Source organism: Sceloporus undulatus, chromosome 2 (genome assembly GCF_019175285.1).
Source record: "Sceloporus undulatus isolate JIND9_A2432 ecotype Alabama chromosome 2, SceUnd_v1.1, whole genome shotgun sequence".
Taxonomy (NCBI): Eukaryota; Metazoa; Chordata; class Lepidosauria; order Squamata; family Phrynosomatidae; genus Sceloporus; species Sceloporus undulatus.
In genome coordinates this window covers 72,745,334-72,763,301 of record NC_056523.1, presented here as the reverse complement: position 1 = coordinate 72,763,301, position 17,968 = coordinate 72,745,334, and the positions used below count along the sequence as shown (strand labels likewise).

The 17,968-nt window shown below is 40.7% G+C and overlaps 1 protein-coding gene across 3 annotated transcripts in view; it reads left to right on the top strand.

Annotated features, from left to right (window-relative positions):
• The window catches only part of GRM2 (glutamate metabotropic receptor 2), a 189,328-nt gene extending 172,544 nt beyond the window's left edge, over positions 1–16,784 (top strand). For 2 of the 3 annotated variants that reach the window (XM_042454292.1, XM_042454293.1), the window contains 2 exons: positions 7,985–8,159; positions 10,426–14,047. In XM_042454292.1, the coding sequence (XP_042310226.1) occupies positions 7,985–8,159; positions 10,426–10,499 (249 nt within the window). In that variant the 3' untranslated portion in view covers positions 10,500–14,047. Of the gene's footprint in view, positions 1–7,984; positions 8,160–10,425; positions 14,048–16,495 lie in introns of those variants that run through there. The other variant, XR_006102423.1, reaches the window with a different exon arrangement.
• Positions 16,785–17,968: the final 1,184 nt, after the last annotated feature.

Sequence of the window (17,968 nt, the reverse complement as noted above, 5' to 3'; positions counted from 1 at the left end):
AACTCTATGATTCTAGGACTCTAGTTGTATCAGTAGAGTGCTTTTCCTTCCTGCTCTCTTCCCCTTTTACTTAATGGAATGGCTCCTGGATGCAGTGGCATCACTACTCCACCTGATGCAGTAATAATAATAATAATAATAATTTGTTTTATTTATATACCGCTATTCCAAAGATCATAGCGGTGAACAGCAAGTAAGTTAATTAGCAAGTAAGCTAATTTGCCCCCAACAGTCTGGGTACTCATTTTAGCGACCTCGGAAGGATGCAAGCCTGAGTCAAGCTTGGGCCCTTTTGCTGGTCTTGAACTCGCAACCTTGTGGTTTTGAGTGAATGGCTGCAGTACAGGCATTTAACCACTGCGCCACCAGGGCTCATGGTGTCACGCACACATACACATACATTGGCCTCTTCCTATACAATACAGAATCCTTAGTAATGTTTTTTGTTCTAATGTTAGTCATAGATAATAATTCCAGTATATCACTGAATGTAATGGCAATAGTTGAGACATAAACAAAATTAAAATTAAACCTGCCTAAAAAGACAACAGTGCGATCTCATAACCTCTCTGGGCTTGCAATCCTCCCCCAGGCAAAAAAGAATAAAAATTGGCTGAAATTTGCCCAGAATGATGGCCAGAGGTGTCACCACATTTCTTCAGACATGTTGAACCGTAGACACAGGAAGAGAAAATACCCAATGCCCTGTTTGCAGTTGCCCATCACTGGCCTGTCCGATGGTGTTAGATTACAGCCCCCTTCAGGCCTAGCCAGGAAAGCCAGTGGTGAGGAATAATGGGAGATGCCATCCAGTAATTTCTGGAAGGCTACCTGTTCCCCTACCCTGGTCAAATGGAGCAGGGAATGAAGCTTCATAGGGATTAAGGGGCTCCCAACAGGGGAAGCTCTATGCCGCCCCTGGAAGTGCTGGGTTGGGGACTTGGCATCCGCACGCCACCCCAACCCACTGTAAAAAGGAGCTGCAAAACGCAGCTATTTGCTCTGTAGAAGGGGCGCCATAAGCACCCCAATGTGGCATTATGATGCCCCTTGTGCGCAGTGCTGTTTGGGTGCTGCACACAAGGGACATCATCATGGTGCACGCCATCTGGATGGGCACAGGCCATGATGGTGGCCGGGAGGCAAAAGTAGGGCTCTGAACGTGTGAATGCTCAGCCCTACTGTAGCTCTAGTTTGGGTGCAGGCCAGAATAAAGTGTTGGTCCGTACATCCTTCTAAGCTTTCTTATAATATATAATGCAACAATAAGGGTGCAAGCAGGGAGGGAAATTTTGTTCCTAGAAATACAAATTTGACAAGAAAGAGAGAGAGGAGAGGGCTATGAACACTTTACCAGTTGAGTTCTGGGATCATAGAGCCATACAACAGAGTTTCTGGGTAGGCGTTTTCCATGGGAAAAGCTTCTTAAAGTGGGACTAAACTCAAGGGGGATACAGTGGCTCAAGCTGTTAAGATACTGACTCTGTTGGTTTCAAGATTGGCAGGTTGGCAGTTCAAGACTCAAGTGCCGTGTGATGGGGTGAGGCTCCCATTACTAGCCCACGCTGCTGCCAACCTAGCAGTTTGAAAGCATACAAATGCAAGTACAGTTAGCCCTTCATATCTATGGATTAAAGCATCCATGGTTTGAAATAACTTTAAAAATATATAAATTCCAAAGTGCAAACCTTGATTTTGCCATTTTATATAAGGGACACCATTTTACTACACAATTGCTTTTAATGAGACTTGAGTATCCATGGATTTTGGTATCCATGGAAGGTCCTGGAACCAATATCAAGTTCACACTGGCGATAAATAGCTACCACTTTGGTGGGAAGGTAACAGTGTTCTGTGCAGTTATGCTGGCCACATGACCCATATAACAGTCTTTGACAATACTGGCTCTTTGGTTTAGTAACAGACATCAGTTGGACATGACTTGACAACCTTGTCAAAGAGGAATATCTTTACCTTACAAGGGCAGCTATATAGATGAAGAGCACAAAGGCTATAGTGGCTTTGAGAATATTCATGATAGAGCTGAGCAAAAGATGCAATTGCTTGGCCCTGGAGAATGAGCCATTACTTGATTCTTGATTTCTTGATTGATTTTAGGGCGGTTGGTTAAATATGACAAAGGCCATGGGGCAAACAGGCTGACATTCCCAAATTGATGAGATCTGTATGGTCAATATTGCTATCTGAGGTGGAGCAACAAATGGTTCCTATCACCACAAATATAAAGGCTTAGTTTTGGTATATGACAGAAAATCCTATGAGTTATCTTTCTAGTGAATTCAATAGCTAACAAGTTGCTGTACATTCATGATGCCCCAAATCTCCTTCAAAGCACAGTTGCCTTCAAAGGCCACCCCTGCCCTTATGAAGGTAGAATCCTATTCCCTGCCAATGCTTTTTAAAAGGGTCAACTTGTAGATAATGTTATCAATTGCTTGATGGCAGAAGTTACTTAGAATTCTTCGAATGATCTGATGTGGTTGTCTAGCAACCCTTTCCCCTTCCATGTACCAGGGAACAGTATCATATTTGAGCCATTGGCTGTAATTCTATCTTTCTTTCTTTGCTGGAATCTCACTGCAGACCATCAGCTGGTGCTTACAGGCCACCATTTTGAGTACACAGAAGTCAGAAAATGAATTGATTCAGGGTTCCCATTGTGTTTAATCATGAGCTAACAACTGGTTTGGTTACAATAGAGAACATAAATAAAACTTTTATTTTTATCCCACTTTTCTGTGACGAGACAATCAAAGCGGCTCACAACACATTAAAATATCCACATTCCATATTATATCTCAGATTTCCCCCTTAAAACAGAATTAAACATAATACAATTTAAATTAGAAATGAAAATATCTATTAATATTTTAAAATATATATAACAACATATACATAAATAAAATTTAATTACAATTGTAAAGACTGGGCCTCCAGTCATTTGAGGACTCCTCTCAAACCACAAAGGGTTTAAGCTGGGGGGAAGAAGTACATGCTAATGAGAGCTTACATCACATGATAACAAGAAGTTACATCATAGCTGACCTAAGGCCCAACTGGCCAATCAGAGAGTAGGACCTGGAGTTTTGAGACTCCTCCACCAGAGGGCTTTAAAAGGCCCTGAGGCCATGTGGTCTTTTGTCTTCAACTTTGTGTTTTGTTTTGGAAGCCCAGCTGTTGAGCCTGTGCCAAAAGGCAGGCTTAAGGGATGCAAGTTGAGCTAGGCAATGAGAGCCAGCTCTTTGCATCCAAAGCCCCATCAAGGACTGCAAATCCCATCACTGTGTGAGTAGCTTAGGAAATGTGTTAGCTAGTGCATTTAGGTTTTTGTTATGTTTATCTAATAGCTTGCTTGAAATGAACATCTTGTAACTATGCATTCTGTACCTGCAAGGCAAGGAGACCTTGCATGAATTGTTTGGGCATGGAATGATGCGCTGTGTCCACCACGACCACCTATAGAGTTCAACCATGTTGATAGGACACCAGGGAGAAGGAATCTGAAGAGATGTCTGCAAAGGTATTCAGGCCAAGAAGGAAAATATTCCTTCACCACTGCAAACGGCCTTAAGCTCCCGGCTTGAGAAATAACGACAAGAGCACTTCAAGCCTTCACTCTACACAAGGGCTTTAATAAATAAGTTACTTTAATAAATAAGTTACTTTGCCAACCAAACAACCATAACAACAAAAACAGAGAAACAGTTACTCTAACACCAACTGTCATAACTGACACTCTCTCTCAGAAGGACTGGCAGCATCAACATTCCATAATGCAAGTGTCAACTGTCACTGTAACTGTAATAGGTTGCGCTACAGCTCTATCTTGTAGTCACATACATGTCATTTCCTAACATGAATAATATCTTATTGCTCTATTCTGTCTGCTTAGAATAAATACCTTTCTTTAAAAGCCTCTGCTGTCTCTGCTCCTGTACATGTGCGTGTCTTAGCTCAGTTACTGCTTGCTCAGGTTAGCAAGGGAAGGAACTTAAGTCCTTAGCAAGTCCCAGTGTGTGCTAAGGGGAGGTCCTTGGAGATTCACTGGGTGATGGCAGCTTGACTAGAGGATCTCAGGGGGTCTCATTCAGCTCAGCAGGGAGTGGGAATAGAGACCCAGGAGACTCTAGGGGAAAGTAAAGGGATCCCCTGGGGCTAAGGGCCAAGAACAGGGTGGCTGTGTGGCAGCTTGGACCCCAGGGATCACCACATGGTGGCAGCGTCATCACAATAGTGTATGCAGGCTCGCCATACACAGACTTGAGATCACGTGGACAGCAAGTTCTAATAAGGTGAATGGGGCACACGCATGGGGTTTGCCTTACAGAGGGAGGTCTGGAACAGATCCCCGCGTAAGGCAAGGAGCACACTGTACAATAAAACCTGACCTAGCATATTATCATCAGTATCCTTCTCCTAGCTGTTCTTGCTCATGCAACATTCCCAGCACAAAAGTTGGGTTAATCAGGGTCCTAGGGCTGCGGTAGGTATTGCCTCCCTGAACACAAACATACTCCCATCACTGATTTTCCCTATTAGCTAAATTGGAGAGTTGTACCTACAAGGGATGTGATTTTCCATTTAATTGTTATTCCCACCACATCAAAACTACATCAAAAAACAAAAGAGGAAAGTATCTCCCCTGACTCCTCTATGGCTGCCTACCCTGTGGTGCCAACATCAATACATGGCCCAGCTTCTCAATAACACATTGTTAACTTCTTGTTGCTTGAGCTTCATTTTTCATTTCCACCCACTCATCCTCAGCAAAGCTGTCAAGAAGATATATTAATTTCTTAGTCTGTTGAAGGATTTCTTTAAAACAAAACAATCATGTATCTATATATTCATGAAGTCGGCTAAATCCCCTGACTATTTTCCAAGTCTTTTTTAGCATTAATTTCCACTTCATATTTCTCACCTTCTGCATTAAATCTCTTTACATGTTGTGGAAGTTGACATTTGTCAGTACAGAAACTGTACCAAATGTATAGTGATTATCAAGGATGGTAATATGTTTGTTTCAATAATAATTCAAGCCAGGGCCAGTCAGCATCCCAGACTTATTCCTCACATTAGGGAAAGCCAATATGTTAGTCTATTTTTTCCTCTAACCACCTACTTCTGTACACTGCTTTTTACTATCCAACTGTTATCTGCAAAGTATGCATTAAGCAGCTAGATTCTAAATACTGAACCTTTATTAGATTCTAAATACTTTTATTTTTCAGTACTAAGTTGTGCCAAAATTTACAGATTGAATTCCAGCTCCACACAAATGCTAGTTAATTTTCAGAGCAATCCTATAGTGATGGTGGTATTAAAATTCCATGGTTCAGCAACTGCCATCTCCAAAGCCCTTTCAGTTCACTGAGACCAGGACAGGTAGTGGTTGGTTGTCTCTCACCACCTAATCTCAATTTATCACAATGGGAAGGAATAAACAAGGGTTAGGATAGGTATGAAGATGGCAGGACCTCCTCTGACTCCCATTTCATCTCACTACCACCACTGAAAGAACACTTTGTGCTGCTACTTAAAGGGGGCTCTGATAGCAAATGTGTCATTCCATCATTTCTCTCTGACACTACAGCAGAATGCCTTCAGTGTGATGCTGAATTCAAAGATATAGCTATGTTAGTCTGTAGAATCAGTATGTAGAAAGATCTTGTAGCACTGTTGAGACTAACTGAAAGAAAGAAGTTGGCAGTATGAGCTTTCGAAGATTTCAGTCTACTTCCTCAGATGCATTTGGACAGTGTGAGGTTGGAATGTCCTTCTTTGTGTGATGCCTTAGAATACAGTCTAAAGAACTGGAGGAGTTCATTTCCGGTTATGTTTATCTTCTTCAGGAAGACAATTGCATCAGCCAGTTTTCTAAAGTTATCAGAGATAAATGATAGAGACTAGGATTTTCTGGTAATTTTCTTTCTACCCAAGAGTTGTTCAAGATAAAACTTATTTTTGCTCTCTGGATTAAAGATAGATACTCAGTTCTCTTTATCTGTTGCTTGAACTACCTGATCCCTAATTTATATAGGCGGGCCTGACATTTAATACTAATAGGGGTGAAAACTACAGTGGCATTTTGGTATCCACTGGTGTTTAGTTCCAGGAGTCCTCCCATCACTACCCCATGGATACCAAAATCCCTGGATGCACAATTATCATTATGGGATAGTAAAATGATGTCGCTTATATAAAATGAGAGCTCCAGCATGACATGGTGGTTTGAGCATTGGACTACAACTCTAGAGACCAGAGTTTGATTCCCCCTTCGGCCATGAAATCCTCTGGGTGACCTTGGGCAAGTCACACTCTCCCAGCCTCAGGGAAAAGGCAATAGCAAACCTCCTCTGAACAAATCTTGCCAAGAAAATCCCATGATAGGGTCACCATAAGTTGGAAACAACTTGAAAGCACATGATAACAACAACTATATAAAATGACAAAATTAAGGTTTTCTTTTTGAAATTTTATAATATATATATTCCAAATCTTGAATGGTTGAATCCATGGATAAAGAATCCATAGATATGGAGGAGTGACTGTATCTTGAAAACCTGGGTCTCCTTAAATACTGTATAATTATTTATTTTATTTTATTTTTATCCCACCTTTCTCCCAAAATGGGGCCCAAGGCGGTGAACATATATAAACATAAGTTATATGACAGCTCAATTCAGTGCTATCCCTTCTGCTATCACTTCTGGTAGCTTCCATGGAATTCCTTTTAAAAAATCAGATTTGTCTCTGTGGAAATAGACCAATAGAATCTCTATCTCATGTATTTTTCTTTTGTAATTTTTATAGAGAAAAGTGAACCAGACACATTACACCCTGCTTAAAGTAATTCCCTGGAAGATCCTATTGGTACTTGATTTGTTTATTAGCAGATGCTAATTAACATGCACCAGAAATTGTTTTTTCTTTGCTGCTAAGAACCATAATTTTTTATTCCAACTTCATTGTCGTTGTATGATTTCAAGTCATTTCCAACATATGGAGACCCTAAGGCCCTATCATGGGGTTTTCTTGACAATATTTCTTTAGAGGGAGTTTGTGATCGCCTTCCTCTGAGGTTGAAAGTGTGTGACTTTCCCAAGGTCACCCAGTGGATTTCTAGATACATATGTAAAATTTGTTTTTGTTTTTTCCTTTTAATTACACTATATTTATTGTATTTGAATATCTTGAATAACTGCTGAATTGTTGATAGTTCTGTTGAGCTGTTACTAGTTTTAGATTGTTACATTTCTGTATTATGTTTTACATGATGGCAACTCTGCATTTTAATTGTCTCTGAGTGCATACAAACTGTAGAGCAGCAGTTCTGGTGGAGGAATGGATCACACAGTTCATTTCCAATGATGTCATCCACTTATGAGACTTGATGACATGAAGGCATTGAGGAGTTCATCTTATGAAATCCCAAATGTCTTACTCTGGGACTTCCATCCTTAGAGTAAGATACTGTGGGTAGGCTGGCATTTCTGATTCTTGATGTGCCCTAATCACCTGTTCTGTTTCAGCATGTAGAGACTGGAAGCCCTATACAATTTTTGGAGGATATATAAATGATTATGCATTTAGTTCAAACTAATGTGCCAACATGGCATAGTGGTTTGAGCCTTAGACTGCGACTCTGAAGACCAGGGTTCGAATCCCAGCTCAACCATGAAACCCACTGGGTGACCTCGGCCAAGCCACACTCTCTCAGCCTGAGAAGATGGCAATGGCAAACCCCCTCTGAAGAAACTTGCCAAGAAAATCCCCATGACAGGGTCGCCATAAGTGACTTGAAGTCACACAGTGATGACAATGCCCTGTTTGACCACTCCTCTGGCAATTGCAAGCATGGTACTTCAACATATATAGTATCATATCCTATGAGCAGATATAAGATTTACTAGCTCGCCTTCCTTCTTGATTATTGCGCTGGTTTCTTGTTTTCTCTTCACAGGTCCAAACCACCACAATGTGTATCTCAGTTAGCCTCAGTGGCACCGTGGTCCTTGGTTGCCTCTTTACACCGAAGCTACATATCATCCTCTTCCAGCCCCAGAAGAATGTAGCCAGTCACCGTGTATCCACCAATCGGTTTAGTGTGACAGCTGCAGGCTCCAGCCACTCACAGGGTAAGTGGCAAAGGGTCATCCTAAGCAATGTTCATTTTACTATATCTGTTTTCAAACTGACTGACAGCAAATACTTCCCCCTCATGCACAATCCACTTGTTAAGGTTGCCTGTCTAAAACAGAAGTTTGCCCTTGCTCAGTGCTGAGCAGAAATTTCTTTAACTTGCTCATTTATTCCACAGCGGAAGCAGACAGACTGATTAAAAAGACTATAAAGTCCTACATTTTGTTCCTGTTATTTCCAAATTCATTGTTTATCTCAGAATATTTTCTGTCTACTCCCAGTATGATCAGATACTTTTTACAATAGCTCCCTAAATTGGTTTATATTAACCCAGTATAAAATCAGAAAGAAAAAGAAACAAAATCTGGAACTTTTCAATGCCCATCAGTGTCTGCATTAAAGATCAGGAAATTGTTCTATATGCAAATAGAATTTATTAACTAGGAACTAATTGTATTGTTCTTAAGCAGGGCACATGTGCTCAGTAAAGTACAAAAATGTAAGGAAATGTCCAAGTCTATTTTGTCTATTAATCATTAGCTGTGTTTGCAGACAACATTAAATCTTGGTTTAGCATTATGAAGACAAACTGCAACTAGTTTCTGGTTTAGAAATTATTCTAAACTTGGAATGAGACACAGGTGGCCTTCTTGATGTTGTGGGACTACAACTCCCATCATTTTTCATGCTGTGTTGGCTGAGGTTGCTGGGACTTGCAGCCCAACACCATCTGGAAGACCACCTGATTCCTAAGCCTGTTGTACATGCTTGTTAATTTAAACTGGAAATGAACTCCTCCAGTCTCCTCTTTTGTGATGCCTAGGGAGAGAAGCAAAAGCCCACAAGTCCAAGTTTTGCTGAAGGTTGTGCTCATGACACTGAACTATGGTTTAGCATTATGCAGACTAAGCTACTGTGCTTGCCTTGTCTTACCTACCATTGTTCTGTTTGGGCTTTCCCATGCCTTTCCCTCTTCTCCCAATATCCATGCAGGCAGCTTCAAAAGGTGATCAGTGTCGCTATCACCAGAAGTGGTGTTGCAGTCATGGCTAGATTAGCCTCTTTTCAATGGAAATAGTCTGTTTTCCATTGAAATCATATTTGTGATGACTAATAGGATGATGCTGTCCTGCCTTCTTGCTGTTCTGATGCTTTGGGGGGGGGGGTGTCTACCTGAGCCCATTTTGACATACACAATTTTTGATCAGGTTTTACATCATTGTTTTGCTAGATTAGATCTATGGTATATCTAGGAGATGGGGCCTAAATGCCTTAAAGGCACCAGATCCCACATGATCTTGGGAGCTAAACAGGGTCAGCCCTGGTTAGTAGTTGAATAAGAGACTGCCAATGAATACCAGATGCTGTTGACTATATTTCACAGGAAGGAACTGGCAAAATCACTGCTGACTATTCTTTGCCTAACAAAATCCTCTGAAATTAATGAGGTCACCATAAGTCAACAGAAGATTTGAAGGTGCACACAGGTACAGACAGATGCGCACACATCTAGTAGGCATGGTTTAGGCAACCTGATGCCCTGCAGAAGTTTGGAACTTTAATACTTGCAATGCTTATATAACATTATACTGATTGGCATTTATGGGAATTGCAGACCAAACGATCCAGAGAGTATCAGGTTGCCTGCCACTGTGGAATCCAAGTCTCTCCACCATTGGCCAAGCAGAAGCACTGAGAAAAATACAGACCATCTATGGTGTCACATCACCTCATAAAATTTTTACAGGGAAAGACAGAATGTTATCTAAATAAACTCAACTAATTTTTAATAATAAAGAATCTTATTAATGTACAGTGCACCCTTTCCTTACTCCAGAACCCCCCCCCCCCAATAAAGTAAATACTGTGTATGCTTGAGCCCCATTGAAAGCAATGGGGCTTGTGCTCATGGTGTGGCGCACACACCATAAGTGCATTGCCTCTCTGTCACACAGCTTTCAGCGTAAGCTGAAATCCGTGTATAGCGTGCCCACGTATGATGCAGGTGCACTGTAGTATGAAAGTATACAATAGAAATACTACGGAAGATTTAGATCTGTTATTGACCTACTTATTATGCTGAACTCTGGTGCAATTCTGAAAATAAAAATGATTGGCAGCTCAGTGATGAGTTGTAAACCAAACCCACAAGATGGGATGAGTAGTGATGGTTGGGAAACACTAATATTTTTTTATGTCGTAATTATAGGATATTTAACTGCTGCTATTCTTTGAAAACTCCTCCCTTCCTATATTCTACAGGGTCATCTTCTCAGTATGTCCCAACTGTGTGTAATGGCCGTGAAGTGGTGGACTCCACAACCTCATCCTTGTGAACACCTGTGTTCTCCATCAGTGATTGTGTTGCCTCTGTGCTCATTCCCTATGCCTTTTACTTTCCCACTGGGCCTTTTTCTTCCTTTAAGAAAAACTTTGTTTCCCAAACCTATTTGTTGGATATGTTTTTCCCATCAAAAGGAAATAGGCACATGAGAACTGAGACCAAACCTTTGTTCCCAACGTCCAGCACTAACAAACAGCTGTAGGAAAACATGAGCACAGACAGGAACATATCAGTAAAGTGGCCCATGATGTACCTTTACAGTATGGATAAAGAAATGAACAAAATGGATTTCCAATCTGTTCTCCTGGACAACATTACAAGGCTCTATTTAAAAAGAAAGCTATACATGTATTGGAAAAAAAATCTATACATGTATTAATCTTTCTTTTTCTCTCCCAACACTTGAAAAAGAATGGTGAAGCTTCGTTTACCGTTCCACAGCCCTTGAAACTTTTTCTCAATACACAATACAATACTTCTGTTATTAGAGGAAGGGAGAAGATCAATAGTCACAAACGAAGGAATCTACGGTGCTATCGACTGATGAGATGAGATAGACTCTCCTCCTCTTTAAAAACCTGGCAGCATAGATACTTGCAGCGACTTAAAACATAAATAGTTGTACTCTTATGTCTGCCTGTTGCTTTGCAAGCATAGTCCCAACAAAGATGCTACCTAAAACAAACCTGTGACAATATCTGAGAAGGCAAGCAGATTCACACCTGTTTTTTAATCCCATCAAATTAGAAAAGCTGGGTAAAGCAGATGAATGAAGGGGAAAAAATACATAAGAGGAAAATACATCATTGGCTGCAATCATAACAAAATGAGCACAGAAAGAGGGATAAACCATTCTCCTATTACTTGCTGCAGTAGAAGATTTTTGGCAATTTAGAGCAGACACAAGGAAAGAACCAGTTATATGACCAGTAAGGAGAGGCCTGAATGTGAAATGATGCAAAAATTGACCGAACACCCTGAAAGTTGCTTCTGCACTGTCTACGATATAGAAAAAGGATGGAAGAAGAAGAAGAAGGTAACATGAACTGAGAGTTCATTATAGAATATGCATGAGGCAATTATGATTCATTCACATAATGCAGCTAAATGGAGGGAGAAATATACTGTTAGCATATACCTGTGAGATGAGGTTTCCCCATTGCCTAATGGTTGATTGGGATTCACCTGTAGAAAGAATGTGGGCCTTATTGTAAAACTAGGAAGAAGAGTTTATCTATAAATGTATATTTCAAACCACAGCTGTTTTAGCCAAGCTGGATAATGGGACAGAATGCCCCCAGCCCTCACTAGTTTGAAGGGAATGAGGAGAATGCCTTTTTGGAAAAGAGGATGTGTCTGCTGCTTGCATTTTACACTGACATTTTATAGGAAGTAATAACAATCATCCTACTAACACTTGCATTTTACTACAGCTGCTTGCCATTGAAAAACCTGCTTATTTGTCCCCTAAAATGTAAGGTAAGCTTTTTGTTGTACCAGGTTCCTAATGAGGAAAGTGCATGCTAGATGTCAAAGAGCTCTTGGTATATAAATGAAGAGGCAGGGAACTATGGAGCAACTTCCGTGAATAGTATGGGTCAGGAACGACTCCAGCAGAGAGATGCATCCACTTCCGCATAGACTCTTATGTATATGTGCCCTATTGTCAACTGGTGCCCTATGGCTACTGTTTAATACCCTTCAAAGCACTCTGTACTCTATAAGAAGAAAGCTAAAACCATGTGGCACTATTCTTAGTGGAAAAAGCTGCTCTGCCTACCTGCACTTCTTCCATTCCTGCCAATCCCTTTATGTAGGTGTACAAACAGTGGAACTATAATAACTATTCATGTAAGTGGCTGGGGAGAGGCACGGCAAAGCTCCCAACCGGTTGATCACCAAATGTTGCCAGACTATAACATCAAGATTCCCTTAACACTGGCAATGGTGGCTGGAGTCTCTGGGAACTGAAGTCCAACACCATCTGCGATTCTGGGTTGGGAACCACTGATCCATACCTTTCTGCACTCTGTCTAGGATGCTGTTACAATCTTACTCCTCATAGTATCTATGAAGACTTGCTAAAACTGTGAGCAGGACTGGACACCTGTGGCTTTGCAGCTGTGGTTGGACTTGCTCCATCAGTACTAACCAGTATAACCAGTGGAGAAGAAACGTGAGAGTTGCAATCTAGCAGCAATTGGTAGTCCACAGGCAGTCCAGTCCTGCCCTATAGTTTTTGACTGTGACACACAAGATGTCAAGGGCAGGTCTCTGAGCAAATAAGCCCTTCCTTTATGTAAAGGGGGATTCAAAGACATAGCAAGGTTGGTCTGCTACAGCATATAAAGACATAAAAGATTCCTCTAGCATTTTTGCAACTGAGAAAAAGAAATGTCACTGTTCCCCACCCCTATCTCTTAGGCTGACAGATTGAGGGTTCTTGCCACTTTTCAGCTAATTCTGAATTCTGTCGGCATCCTTTAACAAGCTTGATAATAATCAACATATGTTAAGAATATTATCCATCTAAATCATTTAACATAGTTTTTTCCTTGTATAAATCTCATCATGATAAAGTCTCTACAATTTCATAGTGCTCCATAGTGCATTATATAGACATTATATAGACATTTCCTGAAGGTTTTTACTTGTGCAGAATTCTATCCCTTATGTTGTTTTCATAATCCTTTTAAACATCTAATTTAGCCAGTATCCACTTAGGTATACAGTCGCCCCTCCTAACATGTGGATCTGAGATCCGCGACCTCGATTATGCGCAGAGGGGCGACTTCTGTCATTTCTAATGGCACATGTGCCTGAGCCACACACATGGGGACACACCCTATTCATGCATGAGCCTCTGTTTTCAGGTGGTGGTGGTAGTGGTGGTGGTCTGGAACAGATCCTCCACGCAAATGGAGGGCCAACTGCACATTCTCATCTGTCCAAGGAATTTCACAATTCAAGGGTCAATCACAGCATTCATTACTACATAAGTATACTTAATATAACCTTACCACTTCCAGCATGCAATGGCATATCAGGGCAGCATGTTGGAGTTATCAGCAATTTCACTGTTATCAACAGTGTCTTCTACACTGGTGGCAAGCTGAAAGCATCCTGATAATAATTCTATCTACACTTCTTTTTATCTTCTTCCTATGCCCACTCATCTTGTCAGTTGAACCATCAAAATAAACCATACCAGAGGGGTCCACTGCCAGTGCTCATCTGCCTGAGGTTCACTAGAAGTTGTAACTATTCTACTTGCCCTGGGCAGTGCACCTCCAAGGAGGATTAGGCTGGTGTCTGTTTACCTCTCTTGGGTACAATCATGGAGGCATTTCTTACCTTCTTGATATTCAAGAGCATCTGGCGTTCTTCCCAGACTTGACCTGCACTGTAGCCAGTTTTACACTACTACAAAACTCACAGAACTTACTGCCTGTAGTAATCAGCATGCCAAAAGATCTTGTAGTACCTTTGAGACTGAAAGAGAGAAATTGGTAGCATGAGCTTTCATAGACTGGAGCCTGCTTCCTCAGATCAATGCATATGAGGAAGTAGGCTCAAATCTATGAAAGTTCATGCTATCAGCTCCTTTTTTCCTTTAGTCTCAAAAGTGCTACAAGATCCCTTAGCATACTTTAGACTAGCATGACTACATAATCGCTAATATTAGGTTAAATTATATCCTTTAAAGTTATATGAGCAGACTGAGAAGTTGGCAACAAAATATTCTCTGGCCTGTAACACTGGCCTGATCCTTGTGTTGCAAATAGTGCTGGATGATGTCAGTGGAAACCTGACAAGTCTGAGGAGATTTTCACACAGGGAAAAGTGACAGGAGCATAGTGGGATGTTCCCTCACTATTGCACAATTGCGCAAAGAGTTTCAGACAACATCACATGACATTGTGATAATCATGTCATTATTCCACAAATAAATTCCAGCTCTGCTTTTTATTCACGGGACTTCTGTGAATGAAAAGTGGCGCTAGAATTCCTCTTTATTCATGGAATAATGACACGATTATAGTGACTTTACGTGACATCATCTGAAAATCTTCACACAATTGTGTGATAGTGACAGGAGCATCCTGTTATGCTCCCATTACTTTTTCCCGTGTGCAAATCTCCTGAGTATACACAGTACTGACTGACAATGACCCACTTTTTCAATTATTAGCTGTACTAACCATTATGTTACTATTACAAGTTGGCCCTCCATATCGACAGACTCAACCAGGCATGGCTTGAAAATATTCCCATAAGACATACATTCCAAAAAAGCAAACCTCCAATTTGACATTTTATGTAAGGGATGCCATTTCTCTACACCACAGTAATGAATGGTACTTGAGCATCCTTGGATTTTGGTAGCCATGGGGGATCTTGGAACCAAACTCCAGTGGATACCAAGGGCCCACTGGATAAGCAGCTGCTGTAAAGTGTACTTTGTATGTAAACCACACTGCATTGCCAATCTGAGGGATCAAATCAGGGATGGGTCTCCTGCAGATATTGTTGGGCTGCAGTTCCCAGAAAACCTAGGCAGCATAGTCAATAGTAGGAATTGTAGTTCAAGGTCTGGATAAATCCCAACTGTAGTTTGGTGCCTCAGATTGACAATACAGTACGGTTTACCATTAGGTCACAGAGTGGAAATGTGATTAACAAGGAATGCCATGACCCTTGAATTCCCTGCACCAAACAATTGTAGGTAGCTGTCTTTCTTTGCCTGGGGTTTGCACAAATGAAAGCCAAGGTAGTAGCACTAACCAGGGTGAGGTGAGTTCATCATGGATCAGAGGCTCCTACAGTTATTTGACTTGATCAGTTTGCTTCTTTACACAAAAAGACAGCTGGCTTTGCATACAATACTCGCTCTCTTTAAACCAGAATATCGATTCTAGATGCCTATTTTCTTTTGTTAAGGGGACACAAAAGATTAGCAAGAAATGGCAAAGGAGGTACTGTAAATCAAACATTTGAAACTTAGTGCCATTTTTGTGGTAGAATCTCAGCTCAATTCTGATGCTCGACAATCACTTGGAAGGACATTCCTCTTTTTGAATGGTTTGAACACCAGTTCCCTGGTAGATGAGGAAAATGAAATTTCCCATGTAATTCTCTCTTTGGGGGAAACAGGAATGGCATGCTTGCTATTAAAGCAATATGTAATTATGTGATATGTAATTATCAAATTTGTTCAGGGAAAAAAACCAAAGGGCATGGATGGAATAGGGAATATTTCAAGGCCTTAGTTATTCATCATAAGGGATGCTAAATGAAAAAGTCAGAAGCACAATTTTACTTCTTTGAAGCAAGTCAGTTTATAACTGAATGATACATAACTATTCTGCACCACATGGTTTCTACAGCATTCCTATAAAGGTGAGAGGGGAATTCTTTTTTGCACCCCTATATACAGACACTTGGCCTCATTCTTGCCTCTAAAAGAAACAATTCTCCCTAAAGCTTGTGGGGGAAGGTGGAGCTACCTCACAATCCCAGGAAGACCAACATTTCAAGTGACAGGATATTTTCAATTTTTTTTAGTCAATTTAACTAACTCAAAGGCCAAGTGATAATTCCCACTGTTGAACTACAACATGCATCATCTTCCTGATAGGGCCCATAACAGAATGGCAACTGTGGTATTGAAAGTGATGGAGACACTGAAAACAGGGACTTGGGTCTCTAAGAGGTATTTGCAAAAATGCAGTATTTCCTGTGTGTTCATTTCAGTGTTTGAACCACGCAATGTATTATGACAAGTTACAGTAGAAGTGTTTTTTTTTAAAGCAATATTTAATAGGTACCATTAAAAATGTTGTGTCAGTGCCACTTTTTAAAAACAAAACAGTAGACCTATGGCATGTGTTTTAGATTTCTTCCACAACTTAGTGACAACCTGAGGTATGTACAGTATAACGTGCCTCATCTGTCATCCATATTGACAACATATGTGAACTATTGTAGGTGCCACAGCTGAACATGGTAGCAGGTTGAAGACGAGTGAATCTTTTCCACCGCCCTCCAGAAATGGAATCTGCATGAATCCCTCATTAATACCACCCATGAGCTCTTGGTGATGAATTGAGAGAGACAGAATTTGCTTATTTTATTTCTGAATCAGAATTTTATGTACAAATTCAGCACCAGAACTGATGCAATATTACAGGGCAGCAGAACTAAAGCTTGAGTTTTATTTCCGTGATCAGCACAGCTCTGAGAAAAATACTTAACTGTACATTTGTCAAGCTTTTTTTTTTCCAGTTAAGGGAAAAGGACAGAAACCAAAAATTATAGCTAGGCATCACCAAGGCCAGCCTCCATTAACCTGGGTGCAGCCTGAAATTGAGTGTCCCTGAAGCTCAGCTAGAAGTCCAGTTACCTTAATCCAGTTGTAGTGAATATCAAACAGAAACTCCTTCACATGCAGTGTAGCATCCTATGAAATCAGATAAGTAATTAAGTTGCCTGCATGTTCTCCCAATTAAAATTGGTACCTCATTTTAATATCCCAACCTACCTTCTGCTAGATATTCCCTTTTGGATACCTCAAAGTCTTTGAAATTTACTCCCTTAATTATCCCTTCTGCCACCATATAAAATGCACATGAAAAATGAAATGATCAAATAGCAGAAAGAGGAGAAAGTAAGGCTTCTGCTGTTGTAACATAGAGGCACCCATTTTTTCAGTTACTGTTTAAGTTGAAGAAGGATGATACATGAGAAAGTATGATTTAGGTTGAGTATAAGGTTCAAAGTGAGCCAATAAGGCATAGCCATTTGAGTGCTGGACTAGGACTCCAAGAGACCAGGATTGAAACCCCTCCTCAGCCATGGAAACCCACTGGGTGACCCTGAGTAAGTAACATTCTCTCTGCCTCAGAGGGACAGCAATGGCAAACTTCTGAATAAATCTTGCCAAGAAAACCCTAAGATAGACTCACTGTAAGTCAGAATCAACTTGAAGGCATAAGAATAAATTTCAGTACAGCTCTTCAGTCCTGGTTAAGCTACTGTAAAATGTAGGCTGCCACCTTTTTCTCCTAGTGTTGCGCCAGTGCCTTCAACAGCAGGCATTTTTATACTGAAGGGGGAGGCTAAAACGGTATGAACAAATTCTATGGGGAAAATTCTTCCATATTTCTCTCTTGACAAGAAAAAGCACACATTTCCCAGGTTTTTGAATGTTTGCTGTTAAAAAGACATGGAAACCCCTCGGTGAAATGCTCTAACCCCAGTTAACAGATATCCATTATTTTCCTCCAGGATAACAAATACAAATACTATATTAACAATGCTCCTATTTAATTGCCCAGCACCACTTGGGATGAAGAATGTATGGTTGTTAATGTTGCTCAATATAAGGGGGTGGGTGAGAAAGAGAGGGAGAAAGTGCTTCTGCTGCTACAAAAATACTCTTTGAAAAAAAGAATGTGAGTT